This window comes from Balaenoptera borealis (assembly GCF_965194805.1).
Source record: "Balaenoptera borealis genome assembly, chromosome: 4".
NCBI lineage: Eukaryota > Metazoa > Chordata > Mammalia > Artiodactyla > Balaenopteridae > Balaenoptera > Balaenoptera borealis.
In genome coordinates, this window is record NC_138861.1 from 61,029,773 (window position 1) to 61,044,871 (window position 15,099).

Sequence of the window (15,099 nt, forward strand, 5' to 3'; positions counted from 1 at the left end):
ATACTGTAGAGGTGTTGGTGAGATATCAAGGAAAGGTGCAAATGGCATTTAAGCTATTCATTAAAAGATAGGGATAGTTCAAAAGGATGCAGATGAGAAGGAAGAAATAAATGCAATAGAGGAAATATACTAAATATAAACAGATGTTTATTCATCTGTTTATATGTGTTGTATCAGTAATAGTGTGGATTAGAGAAAGTAGAGAGCCTCTTGAAGACTGGTCTAAAGGTTTTGAACTTAGTGAACTGTGTTACAGTGAATAATATCATCGCTCAAGCTTTAAGGAAGTTATGTTATTTCTTTTGCACTACCTAGTATAGTGCTATGCATTCAGGTTTTATCTCAAAGAAAGAGCAAAATTGTTAATTCTACTCTTTTAATGTTTAAAATTGAAACAGGATGCTCAGTTCTAATGAATTAGCTAGAAAAAAAAGATGAGGTTTTTCTTTTCTTTCACACATATCCTGCATTTCTTCATACTGACTTCATTGTTTTTTAAATTCAGAATGGTTTAGAATTTTAGGTCACGTTATTCTGTATTTTTTTTTTTGGAGGGTAGGATGAAAATGAACAATGTAGATTTATCTAACTTATTAGAACCAAAGCCTGTCTCTTTTTCATTTAAAGTGCGAATAATACCCAATTTAAGTCTTTAGTTTGTGGCACTAATGTTAATGGAATCTTAGTTAAGACAGACTAGATTCACTGAATCCTGATAGAGTCTGTTTTCAGTCTGACATTGATATCTATTTTTTAGGGTCATGTGAAGGTGGTGCGCTACTTAGTCAAAGAAGTCAATCAGTTTCCATCAGATTCTGAATGTATGAGATACATAGCAACGATCACTGATAAGGTAATATACTGATTAAATTCATCCCCATTATATGAGCTTGGGATCCCATTTGGCTTTTTATATATATGTATATTCCACACTAAGGTAAAAAAAGTCTTAGTTTGAGCAATAATGTGTGGTACATAGCAATTTTCATTTATCTAGTATTTGGGAATGAAGTATAATATTTAAGAAACTCTTCAGATGATTTACTTACCTCATGAAGTAATAAAACATTTTCTGTTTTAGAATTACTTTATCTTTTAAAATAGTACTTAAGCTAATTTAAATTTAATGTAAATACTAAACAATCTAAAGCAAATTATTGTTACTATTCATTAGTGCTATAATCTATCCAGACAGATATCTCTTCTGAGAGGAACAAGTCAGTGGATTTTTTTTATACCTAAACAAAAATTAACACAGTACTTTTAATTATGGTCAAGAAAACTCTTAACATGTTCAACATAATATAAAAGTTGGAGTAACTGTCAGTTTAAGAATGAATTTGCTAGGATTTTTGCAGGGAAAGTACGGAAAATAAAATAAATCCCTTTAGAATTCTAATTGAGATCAAAATATTTGAATAAAATCCTAAGACATGCCTCTGAAAAATCTAAAAATGTCTTTCATTTTCTCAGCAGTTATCACATGATAGTGAACAGCTTTTTCCCATAAGTTTTATTTAACATAGCTAATCCACTGTCTTGCCTACCTCTAGATTCATTTATGACAATTAATACTGGATACCCCTTATGGAAGGGGGGCAGAGATTAAAAATAAAGCTTTTGTCTTAATAGGGAAACATCCCTTTCCTGTCAAAAAGTGTATGTTCTAAGAATGAAATCACTGAGATAAGTCTATAAATACGTGCTTTTTATGAATGATTCTAGCACAAGAAGTTATAGCAACAAAGCTTAAATATTTGAGAACAGTTCTTGCCAAATAAGTATTTTAAATTGTTTTAAACCCATTTTCTTTTGTTAACATTGACCTTTTCCTTTAGCCCATTAACCAGCTGACAGATTATTGCAGCTCTATTTGCAGTATGATTTCTCATATTTAAATTACAGGAGTAAATAATTTTAGTACCAGTCAAATGGATATTATTTTGAAGAACAACAGAGGCTCTTTGCTTATGTATTTTTAAAAATATACCATTTAAATTATGTTTTTATTTGCACTCTTTTTTTGCCCTACTACTGATCTTTATTGCTTATGTTCATTCAAGTACCTTAATTAATATTTTCATGTTTTCAGGAATCTCTAAATGTTAATTTTTTGAGTCTGGAAACATCTTAATTTTTCATTTTAGGAGATGCTGAAGAAGTGTCACCTTTGTATGGAGTCGATAGTACAAGCCAAAGATAGACAGGCTGCTGAAGCAAACAAAAATGCCAGCATTTTATTAGAGGAGTTAGACTTGGAAAAGGTAATGGTAACCTTTACATATGAAAAATACCTACTTTTTTCCTTTCAGCTTCTCTTCCTCCTAATCTGTGGTTTTTTGTTTTGTTTTGGTTTTGCTTTAAATTATGTACATGGTTTTCTCTCCAAGTTTGGCTCAGATAGTGGAGAGAATTATAAGTATTTTAAACATCATTATATCGTTAAAATAGTTTTCTTTATAATCAAATTAACAAAATGTTATTGTAGGAATTGCACTGATCTGCAAGTCAGGGAACCTAGCGCCTCTAATGCTCAGTTATCTCAACTGTTCTCTTAATCCCCATCCAACTCTGTACTTCATTGATCCTAGACCTTGTAATTTGTTGCCAACGTATTTATCAGAAGTACCAAATACACTACGAAGGCATACACTACCAAACCATGACCAACTAGTGAAATACGACCAGTTGATGGAATGTTTAATGCGTACCTTTTTATTTTATTTTATTTTTATAAAATTGTACAATTTAAATGCATGAAATTTACTGTATATCTATTATTTTTTTAACATCTTTATTAGAGTATAATTGCTTTACAATAGTGTGTTAGTTTCTGCTTTATAACAAAGTGAATCAGCTATACATATACATATATCCCCATATCTCCTCCCTCTTGCGTCTCCCTCCCACCCTCCCTATCCCACCCCTCTAGGTGGTCACAAAGCAACGGAGCTGATCTCCCTGTGCTATGCAGCTGCTTCCCACTAGCTACCTATTTTACATTTGTTAGTGTATATAAGTCCATGCCACTCTCTCACTTCGTCCCAGCTTACCTTTCCCCCTCCCCGTGTCCTCAAGTCCATTCTCTACGTCTGTGTCTTTATTCCTTTCCTGCCCCTTAATGCGTACCTTTTTAAATGGATGACTTCTCTTGTATTTTTCTCTTTCAGGCACACTGCAGTATCATTCCCATTTATTCCCGTGGGGAGTAAAACACTCCAAACAATGTACAGTTTGGGCAGTCCCATAGCTGCTTCTTTACTCTCTGTTCCTATCAATAACTGTACTCTAGAATGTAATAGTAGGAAAAGAATTGGTTGGTATTGAATATTATGGAATATATATTCTGCCATATTTCATCTTTTTTAAAAAGGTTAAAAATGCTATGGAAATTTAACATATACTTTTTAGATTTATAAAGGATATGCAGTGATAGTGGGGGCTGGGGCCCCCCACCCCCATGCAGTTGAAAATCAATGTGTAACTTTACACTTGGGCCCTCCGTATCTGCAGTTTCAAGTCTATGGATTTCAACCAACCACAGATTATGTAGTACTGTAGTACTTATTTATTTTAAAGAATCTGCATAAAGTGGGCCTGCACAGTGTTGTTCACAGGTCAATTGTATGTATAACATTTTTCATTTGAGTCAGGTCCATTCTTTTTAATTAGACTTACTGACTTTGTTAAGCTATATATTTCATCTCACATAAAGAAAAGATGAATTATTTTAAACATTTTGTTGTAAAGTCAATGTGAAAATACACTATTATTTTCTGAAAAATATATTTAAAATCAGAGGTTCTTCATTTTAAAAACTTTCTAGTTTAGATTCTGATCAAATGAAAATTAGCTTTTTTGGCCACTTTGAAGTTTTAATTGAATATGAACACATTGAGAACAGATATTGTTATAATTATTGTAACTGTTACTTTACCTATTTTTAATATTCAGTTTCATCAAATATTTATTTAATGTTAACTAAATACCAGGCAATGTAATAGGGCCAAGTTGTTTGACAGATTATGTATTATTTGAGTCTTCTCTGTAAGAAATATTATTACCCTCATATTACAGATGGAGAAACTGAATCTATGGGAAGTTAAGTAACTTGCCAAAGCTAGGCTAAGATTTAAATCCACTTTTTTTATTCTAAATTCCCTGCTTTCCTCTCCTCCCTTAATTGAAGTCAACCTACCTTTTAGTGCTTTCTCCTTATAATATTATAATATCCTGTTTTTGCATTACTCTCTCATTTTTAGATGTTAGAATTGCTAAGTAATAGTTATTTCATAATATTGTTTCTTTTTGCATTTTTATAAATCTTAGAAGGCATCCTTTCTATAGCTGAGACATAGATATCTGTTTTTAAATAAAATCTTTAATTGTTTCAAACCTTTGTTGTTTATACGTTACATGAAATACATTTAGAGATTTACTGCATACCTGTGGATCACAAAGTCAAGAAGCAGCTTTTAGGAATGTCCTATTGTGCATGTCTATTCTCAATCAACTTCAATGATTTTTTTTCTTTTTTCTTTATTACAATAATGTGTTCAGTTTAAACTGTGACCTATGCAAAGATAACTAAAAGAAAAGCATACGCCATCATTGTAAGGTAACTGAAGTTCAAAACCTGGTATGGTAATTAACTAAAAGTCCTCACTTCTAACCTTTAAAGCCTTTTAAGACCTTACATGTTCTGCCCACTCACACCACTTCTTACACCTGTCTGATCTTATTTTACAACTTTCTCTTGGTCACTTTGCTCTATCCATAATGACCGTCCTTTTTGCTCTTGCTATGCCTTCTGCCTTGAATGTCACTTCACTTGCCTCATATTTTAGTCTCCCTTTTACATTCTTCCTACTCTTCTTCCCTTCTTTATTTTCATGTTCTAATATTCTAAATACTGTATTTTACTTAGTTATCTTGTTTGTCTCTCTCTACCATGAGATTGTATAAACTACAAAATGGTGCCTGGCATGTTAGTGAACATTTGTTGAACAAATAAATATCCATGTATATGAAAACTGTACTTTTTAAAAATTAGAATCATGGGAACATATTACTCTAATACTTGCTTTTCCCTCTCTCAATAAGTGAAGAATATTGTCAACTGATAGTGATTTATAACTGCATAATATACTCCATAGTAGGTTTGTTTCCAGTTTTGTCACTACAAATAATGTTGCAATAAACATCATTATACATATTTCTTTATATTTTGGTGCTTTTATTTTTATGGAGTAAGTTTATTCACTTGGGTCAGTATATTTTAAATTTGATACTTTCAGAATATTTTCCTACTACCATCAGCAATACATAAGTGTTGTTTCCTTGAATTCTCGCCAGTCTTTCTTAACCTAGATGTTCATGCTTTCAGAGCCTCAGATTTAAAGCGATTCAAAAGGAACTTCTTTCAATGTCATTGCATATTTTCCAGTATTAATTCCTCATCATAAGTTAATCAGATGCAAATTCTTCTGCATGCACTGATACTTTATAAACAGTTTTGAATGGGGATGGTACATAGATAGAATTCTAGACTGTGGACGAGACTCTTCTTTCCTGAACTCCAGCCCCTTTCTATTTCTATTTGAAAAATTATCAGATTGAGATGTGTTAGGGTTTGGTTCACTATTTTTTATGTATGATTTACATCTGGAAAAATATACTGTTTTGCCTTTTGAGCTCAGTACATTCTGGCTCCACCCTTTTTGATTTAGAAGTATCATTGCAGTGGTCTTGTCTGGTCTGACTTGGATGTTCTGCATGGGTAACTTACTGCTTGTGTAAAAATGCTCCTGTGATCAACCTTTCTAATTTGAAAATGTTGGGTAATAGGTTTGTAAACATTGCTGCTGAGAATACTGCTCATTATATTCAGCAGATTCCCTTATCTCCTTATGCAGCAAACACTATGTGGAAGAGTCCATGCTTTAGAGCAGTTCATCTGGTCTAACTGTGGAATACTCTGGCAGTTGATTGCTTCTTCTCTTAGGACATTAACAACTAGGTTATATTTTAGGCTGTTAGAATCCATAGTGGGTATTATTGGTCTGCATTTTTAATGTTTTACCCCTCTACTTTATCACTTATTGTTTTTTCTCTTTGTAAACTTTCATAATCTTTTAGGGAGCTATGTACGGTATATTTTTAAAATATTCCTCATAGATGTTTTCTGTTGGGTTTTTTGCCACCACTGAAGCTATTAATATGCCCACCTCACAATCTCAGTTTCATACATTTCATTCTATGATTATCACCTCTTGTCTTTTCAGCTTTACTCCCTCTAGAATTCTACCTCCAGCAATCCTGAAAACATTCTGTCTACCAATAAATTGTAGGATCCATTTATCGTACTACCCTTCACTGGCTTTACTCTTTTCTTTCTACAAGCCCATTCCTGCTCCCATTTGCAGCAAAACTTGTCTATTTTGGGTGTTCCAGTTCTTTTTTGTCTTGAATCTACTCCTACCAGGTTCTCACTCCTACAGCTCCACCAAAACTATGCCTTTACGGTCTTTGGGAACTCTCACTAGCTAAATCCAGTGATTACGTCTCTATCCTTATCGTACTAAGCCTAATAACACCTGACATACTCTATTTACTTGGCCTCCATTACACTACACACTCTTGGTTTTTCTCTTATCTTTCTGAATGTTCCTTCTGTATCTCTAGTTCCTCCTCTTCTCCCCTCTTAGTTGGCAGGTCATTTAGCTTATTACATGATCTTCTTTATCCACTGGTCATCTCATCCTGCTTCTTACCTTTAAATATAATCTAGCTGATCCCAAATTTATATCTTTAGCCCAGACCTCTTCCCTACATTCCAGTCTCTTATATCTAGCTAGCTACTCAACATGTCCTTTTGGATACCTAATTAGACATCTCATACTTATGTTCAAATGTGAACTCCTGATCTTTGCCCACTCCAAACCCACAGCTCTGTCTTGTAATTGCTCAGGCTAAAGATATTGATATCATGCTCGATTTCTCTCTGTCCTCCATTGTGTTGGAAAATCTAGTTACCTTTGCCTTAGAACTATATCTAGGATCCTAGTCACTGTTTATCACTTCTCACCCTGATTGAAGTCATTAATATCATCTTTTACCTGTATTTCCACAGTAGTCATTTAACTGGTCTCCCTGATTCCATCATTGCTCTGCAGTCTGTGCTCTATTTAACACTTAGAGTGATCCTCTATATCACTTAAATCAAATCACTCTTTTGCTCAAAACCCTACAGTGCCATTTGCCTCAGAGCAAAAGATAAAAAGTCTCTAAAATGCCCCGTGGGACCTTAGGTGATGAAGTCTCCTGATATGCTTTCTGAAAGTCATTTTCTATTATTCTCAACCAGACTGGCCTACTTAAACATTCCAGGCCTACTTGAACATACAGCTTATATACTGACTGTTCTCTTTGCCTGCTATACTTCAAATCTTTTAAATGTTTACTTAAACTTCACCTTCATGTTCCCCTACATGTCCCCATATACACACTTCTCTTCCTCTGCTCCAGTATTCCTGTTTTACATTGTACTTAACACCTTTTTAAAAAACTATATAATGTATTATGTTTGCTATCTGTGTGCCCCCCCCCCCCAGCAACTAAATGTAAGCTTCATGAGGGCAGGGATATTTTGTCTGCTGCTGAGTCCTAAGAGACTAGAACCATGCTTAGTACATAGTTATCAAAAAATGTTCGCTGGATCCTGCCCTTCCCTTCCCCTGTACTCCTTGATCTCTTTTTCTGTTATTGATACCACTACTGATTATTCAGAAATAACTGAAATCTTGATGTCGTTTTCAGATTCCCAATTATCTTTGCTCCGCATTCTCTATATCCATCAAATAAGTTAGTGTAGTAAATTAACTTAATCCAGTATCTGGCACATATTAACCCCCTAAATATTAATGGTATCAGTATCATCATCATCACCTTTAATTGAGCTTTGGCAGTCTCTTTATGTCTTCTGTTCCATCCTCTCCTAAATTATCACTTCTCGCCTGAAGTATTGCAGTGGGCTTCTTAATAGTCTGTCTATAAATAAATACCTTGCCTCTGTCATCTTTTGCCTTCAGTTTAATCCTTCTTTGTTCCAATGTAACTTTTCCAGTTCCCATAGTTTCTGATACACAGATAAGATTGCCTTTACTCCCTACTCGAAATCCTTCAGTCTGTCTTCATTGTCTGCATGGGAAATTTCAAACATTCAGCTCTTCCTGTCTTCTCTAGGCTCCTCACTCACTATGGTTTTCTACTCACATGTCTCATTCACATAACTGCATCCAAATATGCACATGGGGGACTTCCCTGGCGGTCCAGTGGTTAAGACTCCGAGCTTCCAATGCAGGGGGCGTGGGTTCTATCTCTGGTCAGGGATCTAAGATCCCGCATGCCTCGAGGTGCGGCCAAAAAAAGAAAAAAACAAATTTGCACATGGTATTTCTTCAGTCTGGACTGCCTCTCCCTAAATCCTTAAATTCTCATCTTAAAAAGCTTAACTCTCAAACATCAATTTGTTTCCTGAATCTATAATTAGAAATCACCAGTTAGGGAATTCCCTGGCAGTCCAGTGGTTAGGACTCAGTGTTTTCACTACTGCTGGGGCCTGGGTTGGGGAACTAAGTAAGATCCTGCAGCCAAAAAAAAAAAAATCAGTTGGACTAGTGCGCTTTCTTTCCTTTTCCACAATGAGGTTATTTATTCTGCAATTTGACTCTTTTCTTCAAAACCTCTACCCTCCCCCACATATGCTCACAAACATGTAGTAGTTCCCCGGTAAGTGAAATGAGGTCTAGGCATGTACCTTGTGAGAAAATATAGAATGTAGGCTGAATTTCTAACCCTGTTTACCTGCACCTCCAGACTTACTCGAGTCTCATGGTTTAAATACTCTGTTTTCATCGTTTCTCTTTCGGATCTCGTATCAGTTATTACCACCTCTCCCATACTTTAGTGCCTGCTGTTTCATTAACTGCTACCCTCTTTCTACAACTTCATGAAGTTAACTATCCTAATGAAACCTTACCTCAAATTTAGTATTTTGTTTCCTTACCTAAATATTTTAAGGGAATAATCTATGTCTTGTTGACTCTACTTTTCTTTTTAATTCTCCGTCCAGGACCATTTGTTTACTTCTCCACTAATTCAGTGAACTAAATATGGCAGAGGTCACCAATGGCATCTTACTGCCAAATCCAGAATAAGATTAGACATCTCATACTTGTGTCCTTACTGATACTTTGTGATACTTACCAATGTCGATTTGCCTTCCTTTATGAAACTCTTCTCCCATTGAAGCTGCTTTCTCCTGATTGTCTTCTTCTGCCTGATATATGCCTTTCTAAAAGTCTCATTTGGTCTTCCTTTTAATAACGGATATTCCCTCCCCACTACCTTCCCCCTCTTTATGTGTACGTACACACACACACACACACACACACACACACACACACACATTGTTATAGCCTTTTACCTTTGGTGATTTCCTTTAATTTATTAGTTTCAGCTACCACCTGCAAACTAATAATGCCTCTTAAGTCTGTATCTATCTTGTCAAATTCTGCTTAGTTTTAGAGAGCTCCATACCTTGTAGGTCCTTTTGCAGCCATAGTCTGAGATCTCTCCCCTAGAAAGAAATTGTTTCCCTAGGACCTCTGAATTTGTGTCTCACTTTTTAATGCATCTAAAGGGTTAGTAAGATCTATGAAATTATCAAAATACCAGCCTTATAACTTCAAAATTTAGAAATAAGAGTAACTACTTATCCCTTAGGGCTAAACTCTAAAATTTCATAATTCAGACTGTTGCCAGCGGGCCAGCCTCCACTGACTGAACTCTGTAAGCCCTGAGGCACATTCATACCTAAGGACCCAGCCACACCTACACACTAAGGCCTATCCCAGCCCATCACCTCTACCCACCCCTAAGGCCAGATGGTTTTAGAGGAAAGCCTGCTTTCTAGTTTTACTATTTTTAAACGTTCTTCCCCCCTTGAATACCAATCACAATTACTTCTTACCACTGGACACATTTTTAAAATCAAGCAAAATTAATAACTCATCTGGCCGAGCCAAAAGTCTTAAACCTCACTTGTTATTTTTATCCCCCCAAAGCTATTCCCTGTACCTTTCTCAAGGCTTTTTTGTCCATACAGATGTGATATAGATAAAATATCAGTTTTATTATTCCTGATTCTAAATTGGAGAGGTTAGTATCTATCTATAGCCACAGTTGCTTTGAAAATGTCTCTGGCACACCCTTCACCCCCCTTTCTACTCCTTCTCTTCCCTTTACACTTACGTATTTATTTATATCAGCAAAACAGATCAACCCCAGGCCTCCCACACTGGAGCTCAGGCAAAGATGTAGAAAGTACAGTTCCTGAGGACAGGCATCTTAGCTACATTAAAGCAAGGCTGAATGAGCTGAGTCATACATGCTCAGTTCCTTCTTTCAAACTCACCAATCAGGTAGTACTCCTCCCTTGTAGTGAACTAGGGTGTGAAGGTCAGCAATTACTATTTTCTTCTCAGTCCTTTGGAAAGGTCAAAAGCTCCTCCTTTACTGGTCTTCAGAGGAAACTTGGGTACTTCTGGAAGACCAGCAAAAATTTCTAGGGGGTAGGTACTATGCAGACAATTTTTATATCTCCAGTTTCCATTTGTGTTCTTTCCTAAAATCCATCTGCTTGAGAAAGTACCTGGTGTTCTATAGATTCTCCTTAATTATTTACCTTTTTGGAAACAAAGGTCATATCTCTTACCCAAGAGAATGTAATTATGGTGCATTGCCCCAGGGTGTGAAAACTTTCAAGGTGGGCAAAACCTTTTAGGCACCCAACAGGGATTATTTCAAAAGGGAGGAGGAGTGTCTAGCACAAGCTAGAGACTTAAAAAGTCAGACTTTTTCTCAAGAAAAGTAAGTCTGATTTGGCTTATAAGTTTGTCTTTAAGGGCTGGTTTCAGTAGTTAGGATATTGTGACATTTTCCATAAACTGAGTATCATTGTTTTGACACATATTTAAAATACACATAAAATATATAAAAAGCTAGATCAAGGAATATGTACTTTGAAAATGTCATTTAGAGAACACGCAAACAAAAGAGTTTGTAGATGATTTTACCATTTTATGAGCCAAAGAGGAAAATTTAATAGTTAAAATAGCTTATTAAGAGATGTTATTGGACTTTAAAACTTATTCCTAGTTTTTTTGACTGTGAAAGCAATATGTATCCAGTTTAACAAATAGAAACAATGTACAGTCATATAAAGTAACATTGAAAGTCACCATCTTTCTGCTACTTCTTGTCCAAGCCCATGCTCTAGAGGTCATCACTAAGTAAGCCTTTGATTTGTATCCTCTTAGCCTTTTTTTTAAATTCCCACCGATAGATTCACGTAAAGCACTGCCCCCCCCAATAAATGAGATCATTGATTTGCAATTTGCCTTTTTTTCCCTAGCAAATGTAAATTGTGAGCATTTTCCCAGGTATACATTTATAACTTTTAATGGCTGCCTAGTATTCTGTGAATGTATACTGTTGTTAATTTATCCCCACCCCCGACCCCACCCCATGGATTTACCTAGTTTCCATTTACTACTATTGTAATCAGCTTTGCAGTGGAAAGTATTGAGCCTATATTTTTCCACTAGAGGTAGTCATTTTATAGAATATATTCTTAGGATAAGCACTTTGTAATTTTCATAGGAGGCTTTCAAATTACCCTTCTAAAAATGTTAATGTTTATACTGACAGCAGTGTAGGGAAGAAATAATTTTCCCAAACTTTTGCTACCTGATATCTTTTTTAATTTTCCCAAATTAAAGAACAACACATGGTAACTTGTTATTTTGATTTATATTTCCATAGTGATTGTGAAGTTATGTATATCTTTATCATTCATCCATTTTGAGATTAGGTTGTCTTTTATCATTAATTTGATCTTGACATTTAAAAATATTATTTTCTCTTTACAGTGATTTGAGTATGATCTTGATCAAACAATGAATTGAACTAAGATGACTTTGAATTGTATGATAGCCCAGTACCCTTAATGATAAAATAACATTATATGACAACTTTTTTCCAAGGTAAATTCCAGTGTTATAATTCTGTTTTATTGATTCTTAAACAGTTAAGGGAAGAAAGCCGGAGGCTGGCTTTGGCTGCAAAAAGAGAAAAGAGAAAGGAGAAGAGAAGAAAGAAAAAAGAAGAACAAAGAAGAAAACTAGAAGAGATCGAAGCCAAAAATAAAGAAAACTTTGAACTCCAAGCTGCTCAAGAAAAAGAAAAGCATAAAGTTGAAGGTATTTTCTCTAAACCATCTAATTTGTTTCATGTAATACATTCTACTCAAAATTATATTTCCTTAAATATCGGTAACTTAAGGTGAAAAAACATCTCTACGTTACTAAGGCCTTAAGTATTTATATGCTATTTTCATTTATTGACTTCTTCCCAGCTTTTTATTATAAAGAGTTTCAAACCTACACACAAGTTGAAAGAATAATGAAACAAACACCTGAAATACCCTTCACCTAATTTAAAAATAAACATTTTACTATATTTGCTTTATCTTTTTCTCTAAATATACATACATAGTTTTTTCCTAAGCCGTCTGAAAGTAAATTGCAGACATCTGACATTGCATCTATAAAATATCAGCACACATCCAAGGAATGACATTTGCTTACATAATTGCAATACCATTTATAATACCTTAAAAAATTAACAGTAATTCCATAATTTCATCTACAGTCAAGACCATATTCAGATTTTTCTTAAATGAGGGAATTATTTTTAACTAGGTTCTAACTAAAATATTATTTGAGATGAGGATATTGTTAGAAAGAACCGTTGTCATTAAACCACCAAATATTTATGCTGTGTGTGTGTGTTAATTTCCCCCTCCTCCAGCCTTTTTTGAAAACTTTCAAACTACAGAAAAATTTAAGGATTAGTATAATGAACACCTGTAAGTCACCTAGATTCATATAACAATTTGGCACATTTGTTTATCTTTTTTCCTCTCTCTTTTTTTGAATAGTCTTATATATGTTGTACACATCATACGAAATTACCCCTGAATACTTGAGCAGTGTTTCCCAGTAAAAGAACATTATTTTACATAACCACAATAACATTATTACATTTAAGACATTTAAGACATTTAATTACTTAAGACATTTAATAATTATGTAATAATATGTAATATACAGTACATATTCATATTTCCCAAAGTGTCCCCGAAATATTTTTTATAACTGCCTACTATGCGTTGTTTAGAACTTAGGGACAGAGAGAATAGATCAGTCATATCCATCTCATTACCAGTGAATGCTGGAATGACTGATAACTTTATATCTAATAGTAGTAGTAAATTCAGCGTTTATTTTTGTCGAGTGCTTAAAGCTAAATATATGCCAAGAACGCTAGAACTTGCTAATTCAGTATTGCTACTTCTACAGATGAGCCTGAAGTCTTGACAGAGCCTCCAAGTGCCACAACCACTACTACCATAGGTATATCTGCAACCTGGACCACTTTGGCAGGTTCCCATGGTAAAAGAAACAATACCATAACTACAACCAGTTCAAAGAGGAAAAACAGGAAAAATAAAATTACTCCAGAAAATGTTCAAATTATATTTGATGATCCACTACCAATCTCATACAGTCAGCCAGAGAAGGTGAATGGAGAGTCCAAGAGCAGCAGTACCAGTGAGAGTGGAGACAGTGATAACATGAGAATTTCCAGTTGCAGTGATGAAAGTAGTAACAGCAACAGCAGCCGAAAGAGTGACAATCATTCACCTGCTATGGTCACCACCACTGTGACCAGCAAGAAGCAGCCATCAGTTCTGGTTACATTTCCAAAGGAAGAGAGAAAATCTGTTTCTGGCAAGGCTTCAATAAAGTTAGTTCCAATTTTCATTTTCATGATTTATAGTATCATTATGAAACACTTTGTTGCTGAATTTTTTAGTAAAGCAGGCAGATGAACAACTGACAAAATAAGGATTTGTCTTTGTTCTAAAGAAGGCATGATTTAATTTGAATTAAAGAATTACTGTGTAATTTCTTCGTTTTGGTTGTTAAACTTAACCCATGGAAAGTATTGATTATGGTTTCTCAGGGATTATTATTGTATTTCAGTTCTGCTAAATTTGACCTCTAGATATTATCTTCTTAAAATTGGCCCTTCATATTATGCTAAGTATTGAAAAGTGAAAAATAAATTTCTCATTTATTCATCATAGTATTCTTAAAATAAAGAATAAAATCATATAATAGTTTGCCTTTATCATTAAAAAATTCTACATCTCTTCTATATTTAATGTGTTTTTCCTCCCTGTCTAAGATTGTCAGAGACTATCAGTGAAGTGACCAGTAATTCTCTCTCCACTTGCACAAAATCTGGTCCATCTCCCCTTTCCTCTCCAAATGGGAAATTAACAGTAGCAAGTCCTAAGCGTGGACAAAAGAGGGAAGAAGGATGGAAAGAAGTTGTAAGAAGGTGACTGATTATTTCTTTGATTGTTTTTCTCATTTTTATATGTGCTCTATTTCACAATGAAGCATAGTTTACCTTACAGTTAAATTCCCCTAACTCTTCCAAAGGTTGCAAACAAACTCGTGGCCCAAGGCTGCATCTGGCCAACAGAGACAACCTATACTATATTTTAGATGGAAAAAAAAGAGTATATGTTAACACTTTTAAAATTGGGAAATTTTACATAAAAAGTTAGATCATTGTGGTGTCTGCTTGACCCCCATGGGTATTGGTATTTGGTAGTGAACTAATTTATTTAAGGTGATAGATTGTCTTGTTCAGCTTTGTAACCTCAGAGCCCAATATGTAGTGTCTACAACAAACTTGTAAATATTTGGAGAATGAATTAAGTATTGGTTTTAAACTATTCTTGTCTTCAAATCATAGGATACCTTTATTTCAAGGGTTTTAGGACTAAAATAGTTTGCTGTATTTTGCTTGGAACTTTTAAATAATATGTGTTAAAAAGTAAAACAACATCCCAGAAACTAAAAGGTGGTAAGATACCACAGACCTAGAAAGGATGTGATC

At 34.5% G+C, this 15,099-nt stretch overlaps 1 protein-coding gene across 19 annotated transcripts in view; it reads left to right on the forward strand.

Moving 5' to 3' along the window:
* The window catches only part of ANKRD17 (ankyrin repeat domain 17), a 250,560-nt gene that overhangs the window by 122,895 nt on the left and 112,566 nt on the right, over positions 1-15,099 (forward strand). For 18 of the 19 annotated variants that reach the window (XR_014243983.1, XM_082390034.1, XM_082390051.1 and 15 more), the window contains 5 exons: positions 758-853; positions 2,148-2,264; positions 12,152-12,323; positions 13,485-13,932; positions 14,377-14,532. Coding sequence is in view for 18 of the 19 variants with exons in the window: in XM_082390034.1 (XP_082246160.1) it covers positions 758-853; positions 2,148-2,264; positions 12,152-12,323; positions 13,485-13,932; positions 14,377-14,532 (989 nt within the window). In the remaining variant the exon portion in view is untranslated. The remainder of the gene's footprint in view (positions 1-757; positions 854-2,147; positions 2,265-12,151; positions 12,324-13,484; positions 13,933-14,376; positions 14,533-15,099) is intronic. The other variant, XM_082390047.1, reaches the window with a different exon arrangement.